Genomic DNA, 22,066 nt, shown 5'->3' with positions numbered 1-22,066 from the left:
TTGCAGTCTGCTGTTTGATGTGTTTGCGGTTGACTGGTGGGGATGAGTGTCTGCATGCAGTTGCTGTGTTTAGGGTGAACGTGTTACTGACTGGCAGAGGTTTAATTAGTCGCATTGGTTGGCACTCCTTGCCCTGAAGTGTCTCTCTTATGGCGTCATCCTCATTTAAAGTCAATGCCAAGCTCTTAAGACGCAAAAACAGACCCTGAAGACACACACTTCTGCACATGTGTGTGTGTGTGTGTGTGTGTGTGTGTTATCAGACTAAAAGGCTCTTCGATTTGGATTGGATTATTTCTGGGTAATTTTGAAACATGATGAGAGAAAGCCCTCAATGCTGCCCTGATGCCCCACAGCAGCATCACTGACATTTACACCGCCAGACAGACCTTCTCTGAACCAGACATAAGATCCCCAGCCAGCGCGCACACACACACACACACACACACACACGCACACACGCGTAATCTTTTAGCTAAGGCATTGGGAATGTTGGCACAAATACGCACCCACGCAGTGAAAGCCCGATGAGAGAGCGGTGTGCAGAGGTGACAGCTGCCACTGGAGTGGCTGATGTGCTGTTGGTGGAAATAAAAACAAAGCTTGAGTGGTGCAGCACAGGGATTTGCATAAGTGTGAGAAGTGTTTTGTGTTTGTGCAGGTCAAGTTACGTCATTTTGCTAATCCTCTGATATTAAAACTACGATGCAGAAGTCAAGTATCTCGATACTTGTAGTTTGCCAAAGTTTCCTGTTATTTCTTTGTCGTTGGGCAACGGTAAATAACTTCATGTGGAAACCTTGAGATATTACAATGCTATGAAATAGAACAGTGGGAGAGAACTAGAGCCTAAATGAAGTTATAGTCTACTGATCTTTTAATGATCTATAATTATCTGGATGAGTGTTGAATGAACCGGGAAATGTTGGGATGAGCAATTTTCCATTTGGTCTCTTTAAGCCACGAACAGACCCTGACGGCCTCTGTTGTAATCAGGCAGTCTGGGATGGACATATGGGATAATTTACTAAACTGTGTATCAGTTTCATTAGCCTCTGACATCAAGTATATGGCTCATTACATTTATGTATTTCATCAGTGTTATACTGGTGGTTGAATGAGAAGGCCAAAAATATTCTTCTCTTTTCTCTGTTTACTCGACGTAAAAAGTCAAATGTGAACTTAGAATTCATTTGATCTCCAATGATTTTGTGCCGTTGTACGTTTCATGTTTCAACCCTGATTTCGAGAGCATGTTTTGATTTATTGGCATAATTAAGATTGACGTTTTGAGTCATGCTGCTCGATTGATGGCGAAGTCGGTCCGCCACTTTTCTCCAAACTTAAATATCTCAAAAAACGTTTTCGATGGATTGCCATGAAACTCAAACCGTTCATGTATCGTCATCAACAGGACAACGTTTTAATTTATCGTGACTTAATAGTTGCAAAACGAATGAGCTTCACCCTCAAGCTTCACTTTGTGTGTTTTTTTCTTCTCTTTAGCAGATGTTAGCATGTTAACGGGCTAAACTCTGATGGTGAACGTGGTCAACATCAGTCAACAGCCTTTCAACTTATTACACACCAGCACAGAATATATCAAATAACTGCATCAGTGCAAGTCTATGAAATTGGACTTACAAAAGAAGTTCCATACTCTTTGGGTCCTGATGGTTCAATTCAGAATCACTGGTCTCAAACTTTAATCGGATATCAGCCCAAATAAAAAAAATATCCTCAGTCAGTTACTGCATTATAAAACTCAAATACCAAGCCATTTTTGCCATACATCTTTATTAATGTATACATTATGTACAATAATAAGTTATATATACAGTTATACTTTGTTTCTGTGATGAGTTTGTGTGCGTGTGTTTCTATGTGCTCTATGCTGTATGTGCTACTGAGGTAAGTAATCCATGTTTGGCTTCTGCATATCATCCTATCTGCATAATATAATAATATAATCTGTCAGAGAAGATTTCGCTCGTCTGACACAAGGGTTTGGGTCCAAACTATTTCAATTCAATGCACCTATTCAATTATTTACAAAAGATCACAACAACAACTAATTCAACTGGTGTTGAATTGGATTTGATGAAAGGCAACTCTGCTCGAAGAAGGACTTTTTTTTTTAAAGCAAAGAGAATTGAAATACATGCTTGATGAACATGCACACGAATTAATATAGAGTACTCGAGACCAGCCCCAGAGTCTGCAAGGTCAAATATGAACAAAAGACTATTTGAACAAGAACTTGGCAGCGGGCAATGTGTTTGATTCGGTGCAGCGCGGTTGTGGGACGTTACGCTGACAACATCAGACAAAGATCAGTCCTATTTCTGAGACAAGGGATCAAAGTATGTCTTGGCAAAGCTTGTTCAAGTTAGACTTTGGAGCGTTCTGCTGAGTTTTGAAGTCAAACAGCTAGAGACGGCGAGGCGATGACCTATAGGTTCTTACCCATCAACAACACAACTAACATGGCTCAGATGAGCTTCCATGTGGCGCTTCCTCATTTAACTTGAGGTCAGACGGTATGGGACGACCGGAGCGCCGCTTCCACCACGACGGGCCTCGTTCTTGCACCGTTCACTGTGCAGCAACCCCGGGGGCAGTTAGCCATGCCTCTGCCATGGCATCTCTTTTTTTTTTGAATGCAGGGTTTTTTACAGCGTTTCCACTGGGCTTTCAGTGGTTAAGTGGCCCTAAATGCTTAATTGGGTGCAGGAAATCACAGGCACTTTGCACCCGCTCTGTAAACCACAACACTTCAGACTATTAGGGGCCCGGGGAGCCACACGCCAAATAATTAGGGCTGGCGGCAACACTAGACCGCAGCATTGGGGTAAAAGGGTAATAAGGGGGGAGAGGAAGAACTATGAGGGGGGGGTCACAGAGTGGGTCAATGGAAGTAGTTGGTGTAAGAGCATGCTGGTTTGTGTGTGTTGAAGTTGGGGAAAGTGGATTTACGCAGAACGTGAGTAATTCTGTATTCATGCATTGATTCGGATTAACATTGGGATTCATTTACTGACTGGATATCAATATGTGTGTGTGATCTTAGTGATGTTTTACCATTTCCAGCTGGACATAATGATTGCATTTTAAAAAGGGAGCTCATATGCTGCTGTCTGTCCACTGTGATGACAGCACAGCCAAAGGCACGGTCACAGAATGAATGTTAACTGATGCTGCGGTCCTAGCAGGTCGCTTTCTTTAACATCGACTGAAGATGTTTGCCCTGATCAGAAGGTTCAGTGAGAGGACAACTAATCAGGCATCTTCATTCCTTCCGCTTATAATGCGGCAGTGCCTTCAAGAAAGGCACTTAATTGGCACTTCTGCTATTGTTATTGTACATTGTATAAAAACTTTTGGGGGAAAAGGCAGCAAAAGCTGTGATTGTGTTGCGTCCAGCGCACACTTAATCTCGCTGTTTTTTATTTTTGTGCAAATTCTTTAGCCGTTGAGGCAGACAAACATCGAATGAAATTGAAACTATTTGATTATTTGAGTCTTTCAGAGGAGAAAATATCTGAATTAGAAAACTAGAGATGAATCTTAATCATTAGGCTGATTTGTGTCTTTCTTCAACTCTTGCACTTTGGAAAGACGGAACATTAAGGCCATGCAAAGGAATTCAGACTACTCGCTTCGTGACAGAGAAAACCCGTAATAGGAAAGCAAGGATTGTGCACTGGGAGGTCCACTGACATTCTTCATGTGATGGGGCGTAAGGTGTATACTGTATATGTGCTTGTCCTCTTCGCCAGAGCAGTATCTGTCCTTACATACATGTATATACTGTAAGGCATCCAAGTCTCTCAAGTCTCTGCTCCATCACATCATGTTTAGACGCTGGCGCAGCGCTGGGACAGAGTTTGGCACGGGGATGGACAGACCAACTGGCTGTGAAAACTGCTGTTGCCCTGCCGTCCAGCAGCCGCCTTCATCTCACCGCTTCCCAAAACGTCCGAGCAGAGCGACTCCACGGCGTCGAGCCTCTCGATCTGCACTAAGCGGGTCAGGAGGTCGGGGATGCTGTAACCCGCCGTGCTCACTCTCTCGAAGAGCTGTAGGCCGTCGCTCATGCCGCCGATCTCGTCGCGCTTCAGCCCGAAGCTCTCGGCCAGATGCCGCCACGTCTTCACCACGGCCGCCTCGCTGCTGTAGGAGGAGCTCAGCATGCGGCTGGCCTTCTCCAGACAGTCGAAAGGAAGCTCTGTGGGGCTCAGGCCTGGAGAGGGACAGGAGTGTGAGTTTTTCAGTCACATCAAGATTGAGATAAAATGTCCTTTTTTGTTCAGCCTTGCTAGTGGTTTGGCTGTATGGATTGATCGTCTCTGGTAACTTTGGTATCACAACAAGTATTGAATGGATTGCACAAATATTCAAAGTCTCCAGAAGATATCTTGATGACTTTTCCTCTAGTGAACCTTTTTTTTTTTTTTTGGTGACTAAATACGTGCAAAACTCAGCTGCACTTTGTGTGTCGGGCTAATTATGAAGTTAACATGCTTAACATGCTAAACTGAGATGGTGAGAGTGATTTAATTGTTAAAAAAATAAGCCTGCAGAGAGACGTAATGACTGCTTTTGGGAGCAGTTTCACTTCCAAAAGCGATTTTCTTGAAATTGACATCATTTCTCACTTCACTGCGCATCATCTTCAGCAGTTCATCTGAAGAGAAATACTCCCACAGTGTTGACAGAAATCCACTCTTGATTACAAAGCTTGGTAAGATGGATATTTTCATCAGTGTGAGAGAGACTTACCCTCTGTCACATTGCAGGCTCTGCCATACAGATCCAGGATCTTTTTCCTGCGGCTCTGAAGCATCTGTGTAAAAAAACAAAAAAAAACAACATTATGATGTGATTTCCAGATGAAACTCAACTGAGGATCTGTTCACAATCATATCTTTCACTCATGCAACATCTTTAAAAGCTTCATCTTCTTACCCCCGGGGTTTTATTGTTGTTGTTGATTGCGTTCACACTGCTGATGTGGTTGGTGCTGGCGATGTGGTTGACATTGCCGATGTGGTTGGGACTCTGGATGTTATTGGCCGGTCCGGCTGACATGGCGGGGGCCCCGTTGCAGGATCTGTCCCGCTCCAAGAGGCCCAGAGAGAGCAGGCAGAGGTCGGGCTTGTTTCCCAGGTTGACGAGGCACAGGTTGGGATTGTTGGTGTCGGCCGATGCCTGCTTGTCAGACGCCGCCTCCTCGTCGCTATCAATGCTACGGCTCAACAGCTGCTCGTTCTCTGATGATGCATCATTTTCACTGCACGCAGAAAAAAAACACAGATATTTGAATGTATTTACTTGTGCACATACTCATTTGTATTCCGTTAAACACTTTTTACACACACACACTTTTTTTCGATCATACTAATTATAATTACATAATTAAATGGTGTGAGTGACACCTAATGCACACAGGACGACTCGTGTCTTCCTGTGTGCATTACTGTACCTTTGTCAAATGAAAATGAGCTGTCGTTGCCATAGCTGCGGATGTTTCTAAGCCGTCCCTGTGATTGACTGAAATAAACCCTGCGTTTTACAACACGATACCATGCAATATCATTTGATTACCCGGCCTCTCTCTCTCTCTCTCCCGATGCCTGCTCTGGATGTTCTACCGAAAGCACCTTGTTGACGGAGATGCTCACAGAATGCCATTGTTTCGCAGTCCCACGCTCTCTTTTTTTTTTTTTACCAGCGTGCACACAAAATGGCATTGTTTCCCGGACATCTAACACCCACTCTGGCAGCTTAAGCAGTGAGTTAGCACATCCTCTGGCACGCTGCTATACCACACTGTTTACTGCTATTGATGCTGAGGTGTGTAGGTGTGTGTGTGTGTGTGTGTGTGCGTGTGTGTGTGTGTCCATTCCATATATTGGATCAGCGTATCAATCGAAGCATGTTCACTACGGGCACTGTAACATTTGAGCACAATGGCTCACTGTAGATTTGTGTGCAATATGCTATCCTGTATTCCCTCACTTCCCTCTGCGCACTCGCCACTTCTTCTCATAAAGCAGCATTGTCTGCACATGACGGATGAGAAAGGCGAAGGTGAGAAAACTGTTGTTCTTTTGTTGTCTGCCATGATGTGCTTTGACCTGGTGGTGGTTTTAGTCAAAGCCAGGAATGAATACCCCTATCCATGTCAACAACTACCCCCTCTGTCCTGTGTTGTTAGGCTTCAGGGCTCATCTATGCTACACACACACACACACACACCTCAACACCCAAACCCACCTCTCTGCCTGCTCCAAAACCACATAATGGCGCTCTGCTTCATAAAAACAAAAAAAGCAACTGAACTTGCTTTTTTACATGCCTTACACACACACACACACACGCACACACACACACATACATATACCTAGATACAGCAAAAACAGAGGCCAGCAGCTACACTGTTCCTACTGCTGTGACTTGTTCTGTGGTGGCCAAATTACAGGCAGATGCTGAAAAAATGATAAAAGCTCCTCTCTGTTGTGTAAAGCCTCTGTGACGCCACAAACAAACACACACACACACACACACACATATACACTCACAATGGATACTCAAAATGATGACACAGTGGTGTATATAAGTGGTGAATATAAAGTGTTCTCCAGTATATTTCCCATATATTCAGTACATGCAGAACATACACCTCACTGACGAATCAGCACAAAATGATGCATACATATACACAGTAATTGTAGACACGCATACCCTTAATATAATTAAGCTAAACATGGTAGCCGCTCTACCTTTGCAGACGCATAATGATCCTCGCCTCACTCATTACCTTTAACAACATGCCTTCATGGTAATCATTACAGGTTGATGGACTCCATTGTTTTGTGTCCTTCATGTTTTGTCCACTCAGCATCGCTCAGCTCATAACATGCTGGATGCCAGTTTGTCTGCTCTTAGTTTGTTCAACCGAAGAGTGGCGGTGTGGCGAAGTTGTTTTGTAAATGAGATGTGTCTCTCACCTTTTCACCGTCTTCTGAGGAGGAGCTTTTAGTTTGTCAAACTCGTCTTTCTCCGAGTAGATCACCACGTTGTCTACGAGAGAAAGGGAGGAGATAAAAAGGTGTGTTTTACTCTCACAAACACAGAAAAGTCAGTGGTAATAAGATCTCATTGGATGTTGGTGTAACACGCCATTGTTTCAAGGAAGGAATGCGACATTATACCCAAACTTCTACAGAGGTCTCTTGGATTCGTGTTGATTTCCTGCAAGACTCTTTTGCTGAACAGCGGCCAATGTGGCCACGAGTGGCAATTACAGAAGAATAGCAAATTTTCTACATGTAACTACAGCAAATTTTCCCTCACTTCCAAGATTTTATTTCTTCTTTCAAAAGTGAAATAGTCTCTCTTTAATTGTTCGTGAATGTACACAAGTTTGACAAATACATACATGTGTTGAAATACAAGTGCTGCATTACAGTAATGCAAAATTAAAGATCTTGAATTCAGAAAATGTCAAATGAGATTTTGGGGGCTCTTGTCTTTATCGCAAAGTAAGACCTGATTAAACCTACATGTTTAAACAGATGCTGGCATGAGTTGAAGTACACTAAAGAAAGCAGGTTCCTGACGCTATAAAGGACGTATACCTTGAACAGAGGAACATGCAGTCAGAGAGATGTATAAAATGATTACAGAGGCCATTATGTTAAATGACACTTACATCATGGACACTGAAGGGGATAGACAGCGTAATGAGTGAATACCTAAGTGGAACAAATGCTCTGTGTGTGTGTGTGTGTAAGGAAAGAGAGAGAGAGAGAGAGAGAGTTTGTTTCTGTTTAAGTGTCTGTCAGCCTGATTAACTCAGTGTCTACATGAGTGACAGCTAGCTCCGGTAGAGCTTCGAGCAATGGGCTTATCTTCCAAAATACACTCTGCATTCACACACACACACACACACACACACACACACACACACACACACACACACACACACACACACACACACACACACACACACACACACACACACACACACACAGGCACACACACACAAAACAGTAAGTAACAATGCAGGCATTTTTTTGTCATACCATAACTACTCCATCAGTTTTTTAGCTGTTACATTATTAAGTCCACAACCTCATTGTACCACATAATGTGTCTGTGACCACAGATACAGTGTGTGTGTGTGTGAGTGTGTGCGTGAGTGTGCGTTTGCATCCACACCACATGTAAGTGGTTAGTCAGTCAGTCTGGGAGTGAAATTGAACAGAGCATCATTGTCGGGAGAAATGGCGCCTAAAGCAACGTATGGCTTTTGCCTTGGAAGCTTCACATTCCATCATGATGCACTTATCATACTGCAGGTCCTTCAGCACACACACACACACACACACACACACACTTGCATTTGCAGACGTTATATTACAAATCCTAAATATGCACAGGCATACTGGACTGACACGCAGAGCCAACACTGTTAACATGTAGATGTGATTCGGGTAGTTTGATTACATTTTGCATGCAGACTTCATCAGCAGTGGATGTTGTAGGGCAGATCCTAACATGAAGTGAGAGTTCAAGTGTTCCATAATTCATACGAAAGTACAATTCTGAATGCAGCTCTTTTTTTCAGTGTGAAATTGTTGCTCGTTCACAGATAACATGCAGCGTTTGGGCTTACCGCATAAGCCAGACATACACCTGAATCAGTGTCACAGAGGACTTTGCAGCATGATTGAGTAAAATTACAGTCTACTCTAATCACTGCTGGGTGGTATCTGTTCATGCCTCAACTGACTGATAAGTAAATTGTGCCCTGTGTCACTTTGACTATTTTGGAGTCATTTCATAGTTGTTACTATAATTATGGCTTTGTGTGTCTTTGTACTTTTCAGAATGTATTTTAAGTAGCTGGAGTTTAAACTGCATCTGTTATTTGTTGAGTATATATTTTGTGGGGTTTCTTTAAGTGGACCGGTGCAATGTGTGCTGGAGACGTTTATGGAAACATGGACATTGTGTTTATTTTTACAGATATGAAAACAGAGAATTTTAGTGAGGAAATAACAGATGGTCTGCACATAAACAGTCACGGAATGGTTCTATATGCATGCTTTACTTGGTTTCTGCATTTTGTCTTTTTACTCTTTGAATTACAAAGGAAATACATTGTAGTTTGTACTCTATATGATCTCAATAATGTAACTACAGCTACTTTTTATTCTCAAGTGCTTTTGGCTTTTACCGCTCACCCTTGATTTAAAAATGAAAAATAATTATAGTTTCTAAAAATGTTCATGTGTCATGTCTGTCATGTTCATGTGCAGTTTTCTCAAAGACAAAAGTGTAATTATTGGCACTATTGCTTCACTTGGTCTGGAGCTCAAACAGTGAGTTCCTCACCTGCTCACGAGTATGTTACTTATTAAACACTTTTTTTGAGTATTACAAATATGTGTTTTTGGCATTTAGATAACATCACTTGTTTTCATGAACCCTGATCAAAGCCCTTATCGTGGTGGCCATGCGTATGGCCAACAATGTGGATAATGTTAGAATCATGTGTACAAGGATATTAATAACAAGATCAGGTATAAAATCAAAACCAGGATAAGGCTCATGACCCAGGATACTCGCGTGCATTTAAACAAGACACCCAATTATGAGGACAGAATACAGATGGGAGGTAGCGTTAAGTCAGTTTGTGAGCGAGACCAAACAGGAAGTCATTAAGAAGCTTAAATGCTGCGTGAGCTCATCAATTATGAAATGTGTATCTGTGTGTGTGTGTGTGTGTGTGTCATGTCTCACCAGGGACGTCTTTCTTGTCTTCCTGTTTGTTGGTCTGAGCTTCCACCGCTTTCACAACTTGTCCAGAACAACACGCTGTAGACGAGCACACACAAGGAACGTCACACACAGATGCCAACCTTTAACATGAGAGTGTGTGTGTGTGTGTGTGTGTGTGTGTGTGTGTGTGTGTGTGTGTGTGTCAGTCTCACCCTGACTACTCGCTTTGGCCTTCAGGATGTAAAACATAATGATGAGTACGATGGCGATGGCCATGATGAAAATGGTTGACATTGCGATAATGAGAGCCGTTGCTAGGTGACCTTGTCCGTTGGAATCTGAAACATTGGAGGAAATGATGTAAAGTGGTATTAATGATTTAAGTGTGTGAGGGTGTGTGTGTGTGTGTGAGAGAGTGTGTGAGAAAGAGACAACATGGAAAGAAATTGATAGTTGTAGATAGATGAAACTTACATATTTCTGCCAGTGTTTATTTGTGTTTACCTTTATGTAGATGAGGGAACACAGTAGTGCTGCCAGGGTCAATAATCGGTTTTTCTTTTGGCCTGCTGGTTGCCATGCCTGTGAAACATACACAGACACATAGCTACCTTAGCTACTATCACAGGGCTAACACAGCAATCATGGTTAAAGGAATAGTTTGACATTTTGGGAAATATGCTTATTCACTTTCCTGTCATGAGTATTATGAGAAGATCAATACAACTCTTATACTATCAGTTAAACATAAAAGTACTGCCAGCAAGAGACTGGAAACAGCTAGCTAAATATGGATTAAACATGTAAATGTTTAGGGGTTCTTGTGGGCAGATTTAGCTACTTTAAAACTGAGCCAGGCTAGCTGTTTCACCCAGTTTCCAGTCTTTGTGCTAAGCTAAGCTAATCAGCCGCTGGCTGTTGCTACATATTTACCGTGCACAGTCATATCAATCTTCTCATGAGGAAGGTAAATAACTATTTCAGAAAATGTTAAACTCTTCCTTTAAAGTTGGATGAACGGTGCACCACTTTCTTCCAGAGATGACAGAATACAACAGAAAAGAGAAGCACCAGAAATACTGTCAGGCTTGGACATTTGTCACTGGCAGAGGCAACATGCCACCTGTCACTGGTTTATGTCACATGTTGTTTACGGCAGGTTTACGGCATGTCAATAGTGTTCCATGACATCATTTTGGAATAGAGGAAGCTCTCCGTCCAAATGTCTTGCTCGTTCTTCCCCTCTGTCTCTTTTTTCTGAATTATTCATCGACTGTTTTCCCACTTTCCTAATGGAGCTATAAACTCCTGACGGCTCATAAATCAGCCTTTTTAATCTGTCTTTTATTTCACCAAATTGATACGCACTGTAGAACTCTTTGGCATGTGCCCTGATGCTTCCCGTGGTCTCAGCACCTCATGTCATCACACACACACACACACACACACACACATCAGTGCCCTGTGGTTGCAGACATTAACTCTGAGTGTGTGTTTACACTCTGGATCAGGATATGAGCTTGAACTGGAATTTTGTTTAGCGTCTTGCGGTTTGGTCTCTTGATCATGTCTCTCAGCCTGAATTCACACTGCAAAATGATAATTCTGCAGGGCAATCTGGGTACTCAAGACCAGACAAACTGAGAGGAAAATATATTTTAAAAAAGACATCAAAGCATTTTTGTTTGAGGTAAGATTGTGAGCAGGAATGAGGCGAAGATTAGCTTCTGATAATACTGTCTCTGTAGACACGTACAAGAATAATAAGATTACAGTTTCCGATGTCTCTCGATAGTGAGATAAGTATTAATGTGTGTTGGTGCCTGTTTGGAAAATGGCAGCAAAAGTCAAAAGGTGGCGGTGAAAATTGAAGGACAGACTCGTGTCGTCTGCCTGCCAAAGAGTAGCATCAGCGCAAGCAGTAACACGCTAATCATCTTTCTTTCTTTCACATACCCACTAAAGTTTTAATTATCACACACACAGAGCGAGGCAGGAGCCAGGGTAATTTACAGATTACATGGCGAGTGTCAGCCTGTCTCCACCCTGAGCAAGTAGAACTCCCAGCCTTCTGCTCCTTTTTGTATTTACTGTTGGGAGTGCATACTTTTTAAGTTTTCCAACATCTAAAGAGGGTTTAATTCAAATGTACCACAGGCTGACTTGACAGAAGTGGAGAATGGAGAAATGGCGAATGCTCTCTGTGATTTAATCTTGTATCCAAACTAATCAAACTTCTTTCAGAAAACTATAGACTACTGCATTTATAACTTGTGTTAAAAGTTTAAAAGTTATGATTGTTTTTCTAATATTTCTTATTGTCTGTTTTGCATCTCCTTATCATCTCTTATCATTGATCATAAAACAACAGCAATTACTCCTTTGTCAGATTATTCTCCCTTTGCACATAAGAAGTTGTGCATTTTTTAGTTTCTTATATTTAAAAAAAAATACAACTCTGTAGTAAGCAAGCACAAATACCCCAAAAAGTATCTCAATAATAATATAATTCTACCTTTGTTTTTTGCACAGTATCATTCAATCACTCATTTCTATGCCTTGGAGAAACAATTAGGTTGCTGTTGAAAAGCAAGTGTTTATTCACACACACACACACACACGCACACACACACACACACGCACGCACACACACCCTCTCCTCTGCAGGCTGCTTCTTTTTTTTCTTTTTTTATCTTTCATAACACACTCATTAAATATGACACAATAACAATACCATTCATTTCCGTCCTCTTCAATTACACTCACTGGGGTTTTTGAGCAATTATGGGCCCATAAATATCATTCCCATTGGAGTATCAGTGAGAGAACAAAGACACTATTCACATCCCATTTTGTCAGATCAATGTGATCTATTTGTCACATGTGGACAAAGCCACAGAGGGCAGGACGTTGAGAATATCCACCTCCAACTCTGCAATAAATACTCATCTTGACAAGTATCGAAAATTCCTTAAATGTCTTGAAAGTCTATTCATCTTACCGCCACTGAAAGGTTATTTTCAGTTCGACAACGATTTCATTTTGAGACAGATCTTCGAACTAAATGTTCTTGATAAAACGTACATTTCGTTTTGTCCGTGAAGACCGTTATCTGTATCTGATTATGTTCTAATGGATTGAGGTCTAATCTCCTTCTCATTTTCATGGTGGGGTTAACTATATCTCAGGCTTTTTGTATCATTATAAAGGACACAAGAGGACATTTAAGAATTATCTTAGTGTCCTAAAAAGATTTAGAGTTTCAAACTAACTGACTTCATAACATAGATGTAAAGGTAGTGCAGATGCCTGGGAAGAAGACGGCAGGACGCTAAGAGCGACAAATTAAAGTAAACCGATGACCTTAAAGTTATTAATGCAATTTAAAATGAAAAAAGAATGCATTGGGGCTATTTGTAATCAACATTAGTGATAAACTCAAAGGAGACACTGTGGTGATTGACAATGTATTCAGATTTAGCATGAGGAGATGTAAAATACTGTACAATAAACTATAATGCTGAACTGAATTTCAATAATGTAATCTGACAATCTGACCCTTTTGCTTCCTGCAGCTTCACGGGTCACACTGCATCATCTGGTTGCAATATTCCTGTATGTGTTACCACCACAGTCACAACTATACAATCTGCAAAATATCAGAAACTTATTTTTCGCTTGACTGCCACTCGACAACATTCACGCTTTTTTTTTTCGCAACTGTGAGGAAACGTTTCCGAACTGCGGAGGCTGATAGTGAATGCGAGACAGAAAAAACTTCTAGTAAATATTATCGTCTAGAGATGTGTTCGCAGCAACAGACGCACATAGATGCTTGTTGTGTCAGGTATGCAGGGTAATCAGTGAGGCAGTGAGGTTAATGGATAAGCTGCCAAACCTCCTTCTGGAGCCAGAAAATAGGGATGCAAAAAGGGGAAGTTGGGGTTGTTCGACTCCTTCGTGTCCATCGGCGAGGCCTGCTGACTGAGGAGGACGGTGACCAGAGGCTCCGGGAGAACTAACTACAACGTCTGACCTCCGATTGTTCCCTCAAACTAACTCCAGGCTCAACATCTGCTTTTGCACAGCATGCCCCCTTTTTATTTCCTTTAATTTAGACAGAAAACTTTAATGTTCGGGAGCTTTGAATCCGACGGAAACCAGGTCCGTGTTAGGACAGAGAAAGCTGTCGCAATAAAATGTTGAAAAAGAAAAAAGGGGGAATTCATCGTTCAAAAGAGAATAAAAGGTTGTTGGGAAGAAAGGCTGGAAGTGAGCGGAAGGAAGGGGAGGGAGAAATTAAACTGTGAAGAGGTTGTTCTTACATTCTTTGGTGTTGCGTGGTGCGTTCTGGCAGGAATGGCAAACCATCCCGTAGAGGTTCCTGGGTCTGTTTTCCAGCATGTAATACCTGGGAGACACAAAGTACATGAGTATAAACCAGCAACTTGTCAGACTATATAATTAGGCTACACTAGACCTGGTTAAACTTACTGGGGAACAATAGCTGAAGGAACATTTTAAAATTCTTCAAGCACTATTTGCAAGCACAGCAGGTGTGTATACAATGCGTGGCCTCCTTGTAGACATACTGTACCTTCACGCTGCATAAGTATGGGGAAGCAGCTGAGGTTAAAAGTTTGCCCCGGTGAAGAAATGTACATAATTGATGCCCTGAAGGCACTAAAGATGAATCATGAAGAGTCTATTAGAGGAAAGACGAGCGGGAGTCGGGTCTGTGACTGACTGGTGGTGGTATTAAATCATTTCGGCTTGAGAACACCAGCAGTATTTACATAATGTGTGCGGCATGCAGGTAATTATCTGATGCCGATGCCGGTTCAATCTCGTGCTCTTGGTCACTTCAGCGTCACAAGATGAGAATGATTGAGTTGATTTGTTTGCTGGTGATTGATTTAGGATTGCAAAAGGTCTGCTTCTTGTTTGTAGATGTTTTTATACCTTAGTTGTATTAAACCCTTACAAAAGACTTAAACTAGAGAATGGATAGCAAACGTGCACAAGCTACAACGCAATGAATTACTAATACATTCCCTCTCACATTGTATCGATTAGTTATCGTAAAATTTAAAACAAGAATTGAGTTCATAGTTTGTTGTACCCAGATGAAAAGCATTAACAAAAGATTCAGACCACGTTTCTTCATCTTCATGAGCCCTTACAAATATTACATTTGCAATTTAATTAAGTCGATGTCAACTCATTGCTTAATGATGGCTCAAAAACATGAATTATTTTAAAGTGCGACTGAAGTTCCTTCCAAGGAAACCAGCAGATAGACATGTCTGTCACAACAGACTCATTCTCATTCTCCTCCAGGTTCTCTGCTGAGATACAGACTTCAACTGAACTGTATTGCTGCTGTTCAGGCATGTTCAGTTCTGCTTCTAACAGCCATTGACTACAACAGCCATACATGCAGTACGGCGCATACAGTACAGATGCAGACCTAGACGTGACCAAACTCAGTGTTCCTGAGCAAAAACAAAACCTTGAAAACCTGAAAAGAGCCGCGATGGAAGCTAAGCTAACTCAGCTATGACCTGAGGCTACTCCACTACCCAGCCTACTCCTGGCTATCCCAGTGGCGGGAGGTCGGTGACTTTTGAGCCCACATCTTTACAGAAACCTGGCTTCATCATGACATCATGGATAAAGCAGCACCTAATGGGCGAAACCGCAGGACAGAGCACAGGACTCCGGCGGGAAAAGAGGAGGCGGACTCTGTGATAACAGCATGATGCTTGGTGCTCAAAGACATTGAATGCTGATGGACAATGTTTTCCTGATGTTGAGTTTTTGATGTTAAGTGTTCCAAGAAATGCAGCAGTGCACCAAGAGAAAAAAGATTGTTGGCAAGTAAACGTAGATGTAAAAGTTTCAAATGGCTTTGTTTTATGAGGAGGGAAATGCATTCACCGCCATTTTCTTAAATAGAAACTTGGTTTGGGCACCTTTAAGCAAGGCAGTGAACATGCATTCTGCTTCAGTGGCACTTCTTTTTCAATTGTGCAGTAAATGCCTGCTGTCTGTTTGTTTTTAAGTTGTACAATGCAACTTAAATTCAAATGGGTTGTGAATCTTGTACAGTTTGTGTGTTTGTGTTGTTTACCCGAGTAAACAGGGTCCACATTCAGCGTCGCTGTCCGGAGTTCCCGCGACGCGAACAGTGGCTTTGTAGAGCGCGTCGCAGTCTTTGTGCCGTCTGCAGATCTCATACTTCCCTTTGGAATATTTCCCATGTGGACACGACACACAGACAAAGTCCTCATCCTTCACACCGTAGCCACAGGCCTGCAAAACACACACACACACACTCAAACATTAGGTTCATATTTCTCTCCAATAGTTCGTTTGATATAATGCAAATTGAAATGAACTCAACAGCCTTTAGATCAACAAGATACACACATTCAAAAAAGCACACACACACACACACACACATCTGTTTCTATCCTTGACATTGCTGTTTTGAGATGACAAAAGAGAGAATTGATTGGTCACAGAGGCAACATTAAGTGTGTGTTTGTGTGTGTGTGTGTGTGTGTGTGTGTGTGCGTGTGTGTGTGTGTGTGTGTGTGTGTGTGTGTGTGTGTGTGTACAGCTTCCCATGCCTTCTAGTGTTTAAGATGACCAACCCATCATTCTGTCATCATCGATCTCCTCCCATCTCCGCAAGTTAATTTCTCACATTGGGAGGCCAAACAGGCCACACACACACACACACACACACACACACACACACACACACACACACACACAAAAACATACTCTGTGTTTTGCTCCCTCTCTTTCATCTTTCGTTTCCCTCTTACTTTCATCCGTCTATTCAAACAAGCCTATGCCTCTTAGCTTTGCGGTACAGCAGACTGACTCTCAGAGAAATCTAATATTCCCTCCCTTCTGTTTGACGTCCGTAGGTCCCAGCGTGACTGTTTGATATGAAACTTTGCTGAGCTATCGGCAGGATCTAGTCGCTTTTGGTTAAAACTCGCTTTGGATCTTTTTCATGACACAGGATCGCCACGGTTCAGCTTCTGTTTGTTCTCTAAAAGCCGCTCTGATTGAAAGGTTCTTTCCTTTCAAAGCTACAATAAGGGAGGTAAAAAAGCAACTGGAATTGACAACAATCAGGGAATATTTTGGCTTTTTTTGCCTTTATTTTGAAAGTTGACAGGGATGGTAAAGAAGGGAAATGAGGGTGATGAAATGCTATAAAAGTCCCGGGCAAATTTGAGCCGCTGCATGTTATGAATGCATGTTATGAGTCCTCACGTCGCCATGCCTCTCATCACTCACTAAAAATTAAGGAAATATAAGTTTCTTTCTGTGTATGTTCATGTAAACTAAGATGGAAATGTAATCCAGCTCCATCACACACAATCTGGATACAAGATGCCCTTTAAAAGCCTCCTTGGATGTCTTGTGTGATGTCTGTGTGTGTAAGTGTGTACTTTCTGAAGTCTCTGTTGTGAGGATGAACCCTGTGGTTATCCCATGATTAAAAGGGTGTCAAGAAACACACACACACACACAGATGCACATCAAGCTGAGGGGAACAAAATAACACATGAATTACAGACTGTGGCACCCAGAGGATCAGACCGGCAGGAGAGAGTGCAAAGGGGACTCTCATCTCGCTGATTAAACATCTCACAGATGGCCGTGTCTCCGTAAGGATGAACTGTAATAACGTTGATGATCCCTTAATTTGTCATTCAGCAGCATAATATAGATAAGAAAATCTGAGTATACTGCTGCACCCAAATAAATGACAGAGAGACTATAACTCATCTTGTTCAGCCTTGAGTGCCGCCGTCTCTCTTAAGAAGGTGTGGCACCCCGGAGTGCCAACTGAAGCGTTAAACCTGCTCTCTGTTTTCTTTGGCCGTCGGCAGACTGACTGACGGAGGCTGAAGCGCTATGTGACGACTGCAAGTCATTCACTGTAACGCATGCCTTCACATCGAAGTCAGCGAGAGCAATAAACCATGAGGAATTGTTCACTTCAATTTAGGCACTCTTCACTGTGCAGCTATGTGTGCGCGTGCGTGTGCGCGTGTGTGTGTGTGTGTGTGTGTATTGTGGGTGGTCTGAACAAAAGTGACGCAAAGGTTCACAAAGTCAGCTTTCATGCTATTTATCAATTTTGTAGTTACAATTTTAAATGGCAGCTTTATCCCGCTCCCAATTTATTGCAACGACTAATTATAATATGTACTTAAAAAAGTATAGGTGCATGAAAAAGACACTTAATTATAGAGACAAACCAATGGTTTTCATGCATGTGAGTGTGTGTGTGTGTGTGTCTCTCTCTCACCATATGCGGCTCTTGTCCTGGTTGGCACTGAGGGCAGGCCTGGCAACTGTTACTGGTCTGATTGAAGAATTCGTACTCTCCACAGCTGGAATACTCCGCACTAGCAAACATACAACACAACTGGAGGGACAGAGGGGAGGACAGACAGGGGGCAGGACAGACAGGGGGGAGGACAGACAGGGGGGAGGACAGAGAGAAAGACAGATGGGGAAAGTGAGACTCTTGCATGACATATGAATAACATTTTGCATGCATTCAAACAAACATGCTACTCGCTCCATGGAATAATGGAACTGAGGGTTGTACGTCTCCATTTGTGAATTCACTATTGTAGATATTGATTTATTTTTGCATATGTTGTAATATTGAACGAAGTATTTATGTTGTCAATACTACATCAAACATGTATACAGATAAATACATTCAAGGCTTTTATTTGAATTTGGAAAAATGTAGTTCTCTACAGAGTCTTTTATTAACAAGGATTTTGAACTGTTGTTTATTAGTTGTTGTTTTTAACCATTTCAATGAGTTCTCAGCTGACTTCATAACACTACCGTTGTTTTTATTAATCTGTAGCCTATGTATTTGATACATGGTATTTGATTAAGTCATTTATTTTAAGGATGTCAAAAAAGACAAACACCAAACGCAAGTTCTCAGTAATGCGTTAGATAATGCGTACTTGTCTGACCAACAGATCAACAATGCGGATACCAACAATCATTCATCCTTTTAATAAAAAAATCTTCAAATAAACTGTCGAAAAATATGTTTGTACCTCCATTTTTGTAATTGCGCATACCTCTGCTAAGGGATTTAAATACAGCAAGTTGGACCAAAACCATTCACAGTGCAACAGCAGCCGAGATAAATGACTGCAGAAGATGATGGCTGATTTAAATAGTGAAACCAACTGGAAAATAATCAACATCAACATCTTTATTCTCAAAAAGCAACAAACGCCAAATTTCCAGACTTCTTCGTCTTTGTTACTCAGATTAGTGTTCAAAGTTCAAAGTTCACTTTATTGTCAAAGTTTCCACATGTGTTATGCATACAGAAAATTCGAAATGCCGTTTCTCGCAGTCCCACAGTGTAATATAGACATGAACATATAACATATAATAGAATAAAATAGAATAAAGTTAAGAACATAAGGGCCTAGATAAAGGATTAAACAAGTAGCAGCAGAGAATAAAAAGTGACTGGTGCTGATAAAAAGTGACTGGTGCTGATAAAAAGTGACTGGTGCTGGATGAGGGAAGGGGTGTGAGGGGGAGTAGATGTCCTGGTATGTTCCATTTGAGGCAGTGGGGAAAGGTGGGTGAGGGGGAGGGTAGAGAGGTCAGGGGAGAGATGGCAGGGGGGGAGAGAGGGGGAGCGAGAGGAGAGAGGGAGGGAGAGAGTTCAGCATCCTGACCGCCTGGTGGAAGAAGCTGTTCCTCAGCCGGGTAGAGCTCGAACGGAGACTGCGGAACCTTCTCCCTGAAGGCAGGAGGCTGAAGAGGCTGTTGGAGGGGTGGGTGGGGTCACCCGCAATGCCGAGTGCTTTGCGGGTGAGGCGGGTGTTGTAAATGTCCTGTAGTGTAGGGAGTGAGACTCCGATGATCCTCTGGGCAGAGTTCACAATGCGCTGCAGGCTCTTGCGGTTGGAGGCGGTGCAGCTTCCGAACCACAGCGTGATGCAGCTGCTGAGGATGCTCTCAGTGGCGCCTCGGTAGAATGAGAGCATGATGGGGGGGGGGGCTCCTGCTCGCTTGAGCTTCCTGATGAAGTACAGGCGTTGCTGGGCCTTCTTTGCCTTGCTTAGTGGAGATGATTGTTGAGAGTTTGCACAATACCAGTGTTTGTGTGTGTGTCTATGTACTATGGGTACATTGTGTGTGTGTGTGTGTCATTGTGTCATTGTGTCATTGTGGTTCACTGTAATAAGTAGCAGCTGGTATTTATAGTTTTACCAGCACACTTTGTTCTTTTCCAAACAAACTAACTGACTTTTAAAAAATCATCTGCAGTCCAGAAAATGATCGCAAAGAAAATGTGTGCATGACTAACTCCCTCCGTCTTCTCTCTGTTGTTTCAACAATATCTCCCTCTTTTCTCTCTTCCTCATAATGATCTCATGACAGCAGACGCTGTTTGAGTAAATATACAAATGCACGCTGCCTGTGTGTTTGTGTGTCACAGGATGGAGCACAATCGTCTGTGGCCAAGTTATCTGTTTGTAATTTGTACCAGATTCAAAACAAACTGACCTTTACCTCACACACCTGATGTACAGTTAGTGCAAATCGGCACGCTGAAAGCAAAGACAGTTGTACGACATCATCTGCCAATTATCTGTGTGTCGCACATTTATGGGTCACTGTGGGTGTTTTTGCAAGCATTGTGTGCATTGTTCTTTCTCAGGCAATCTGTGCAACTACGCACGGAGCAGCACTTTGTTTGGCTCTGAAGAAACGGCAGTAATGATCTTCTTCTGCACATCGCTCCACAGCTGGAAGGAAGACAACTTCCCACAATATTCTCTGCAGGGCAACAAGCTATCCCACAATGCTTTGGGAGGATATTTAGTCAGGTCTTTCAAACATTGGAGCGTTCATCTCTGCACATTCATCACAGAGGATCCAGTGGGTCCTCGTTGTTATTCCTCACACAACTACAATTTGGCAGCAATGCTGTTGAATTTTAAACTACACGGAGTGTTCACCAAAACCAGTGGTGGAGGAAGTATCCAGATCCTTTACATAAGTAAAAGTACTAACACCACACTTTGAAAATACTCCATTCTAAGTAAAACTACTGTACTGCACATGCTACTTATGTTAAAGTAGTGAAGTATTATTTGAAAGGGTTAGGGTTAGGTAAAAATGTACTGGAAGTATCAAAAGTAAAATAACTCAATACAGAAAAAGCCCCTCTGAGTGTTATACTATCATATAATTAGACTTATTACTCATGTATTAATCTGTCAGCAGACTTTTACTGAAGTTGGTTGAGGTGGATTGGCTGCCAGCAAAGATTATCTTTAATATACCGGTAGATTAATCTGCAGATTTTTTCTTGATTGATTCATCAGTTGTGTGGTTTGTCAAACATAAGGAAATAGAGAGAAATGTCGTGTTCAAAGTGACATTAGTTATCAAAAGCATGTTAATTAATGTATTGGCATTTGACTGTTGTATATACGGTACTGTTGGTGGTTAGATATTTGTTGGTAGATATTTTACGCATCATATTTTAAAAGTCCTCTTTTGTTTTGTATGTTAAGTCTTAGTTTGTAAAGTAAAAAGGACGAATGGAGTAGAAATAGTCTCCACCACTGACTGAAGCACATCGTCCTTTGACACATCGATAACTCCAGCGCGTCGTCTCTGTGTGTGCTATTGTGCAATATGACGCCGCCAGCACACTTCTCTGTGTCAGTCATTTCTCATCGTTCTACATATTCCTCAAAGGTGTCGTCTCTATATATAGTAAGTGATTTTAAAATGTGTAGTAATACATTTCTGATGCCACTAATCGGTGGCGTAGTAAATTGACACCGTCCTAAATGTCTCCTCCTCGTTGACTCAGTGCTGCGGCGTCAGCCTGCATGTGCTCACAGTGACTGGCGAGAATAGAACAGAGAACAGGAGAGAGGGAGGGTAAGGTGGAGGAGCCTGTCGGGAACTCTGCCAGTGGGTTTCGACATCAAAACAGGCAGAGAATCTCGAGATTCCCAGTCAGATTATAAAGATATCTGCTCTCAGTTTAACTAATTGGTACAAGTGCTGCAATGTTGTGCAAGCAGCTGAGTGTCTGCATGACACAGTGCCAAGTGTGGAGTAGATTGTGGCTGCGATCCATACCGATGGACTAGTACGAGTTTCCGAGGACACCAGAAATACGATGATGGCTTCGGCGTTATGCTGCTGCCTGACAGTATTT

At 42.1% G+C, this 22,066-nt stretch overlaps 1 protein-coding gene across 1 annotated transcript in view; it reads right to left on the bottom strand.

Moving 5' to 3' along the window:
• Nucleotides 1-1,855: 1,855 nt before the first annotated feature.
• The window catches only part of edar (ectodysplasin A receptor), a 35,580-nt gene continuing 15,369 nt past the window's right edge, over nucleotides 1,856-22,066 (bottom strand). The window contains exons 5-14 of the mRNA XM_079277702.1: nucleotides 18,134-18,253; nucleotides 15,926-16,107; nucleotides 14,118-14,203; nucleotides 10,297-10,374; nucleotides 10,005-10,130; nucleotides 9,814-9,888; nucleotides 7,014-7,086; nucleotides 4,969-5,293; nucleotides 4,783-4,846; nucleotides 1,856-4,243 (exon numbers count right to left, since the gene is read on the bottom strand). Of these exons, the coding sequence (XP_079133828.1) occupies nucleotides 3,858-4,243; nucleotides 4,783-4,846; nucleotides 4,969-5,293; nucleotides 7,014-7,086; nucleotides 9,814-9,888; nucleotides 10,005-10,130; nucleotides 10,297-10,374; nucleotides 14,118-14,203; nucleotides 15,926-16,107; nucleotides 18,134-18,253 (1,515 nt within the window). The 3' untranslated portion in view covers nucleotides 1,856-3,857. The remainder of the gene's footprint in view (nucleotides 4,244-4,782; nucleotides 4,847-4,968; nucleotides 5,294-7,013; nucleotides 7,087-9,813; nucleotides 9,889-10,004; nucleotides 10,131-10,296; nucleotides 10,375-14,117; nucleotides 14,204-15,925; nucleotides 16,108-18,133; nucleotides 18,254-22,066) is intronic.

This window comes from Melanostigma gelatinosum (assembly GCF_949748355.1).
Source record: "Melanostigma gelatinosum genome assembly, chromosome: 10".
In the NCBI taxonomy this organism is placed as follows: Eukaryota; Metazoa; Chordata; class Actinopteri; order Perciformes; family Zoarcidae; genus Melanostigma; species Melanostigma gelatinosum.
Note: the sequence above shows the minus strand (reverse complement) of the source record. Positions and strands in the feature narration are given on the sequence as shown.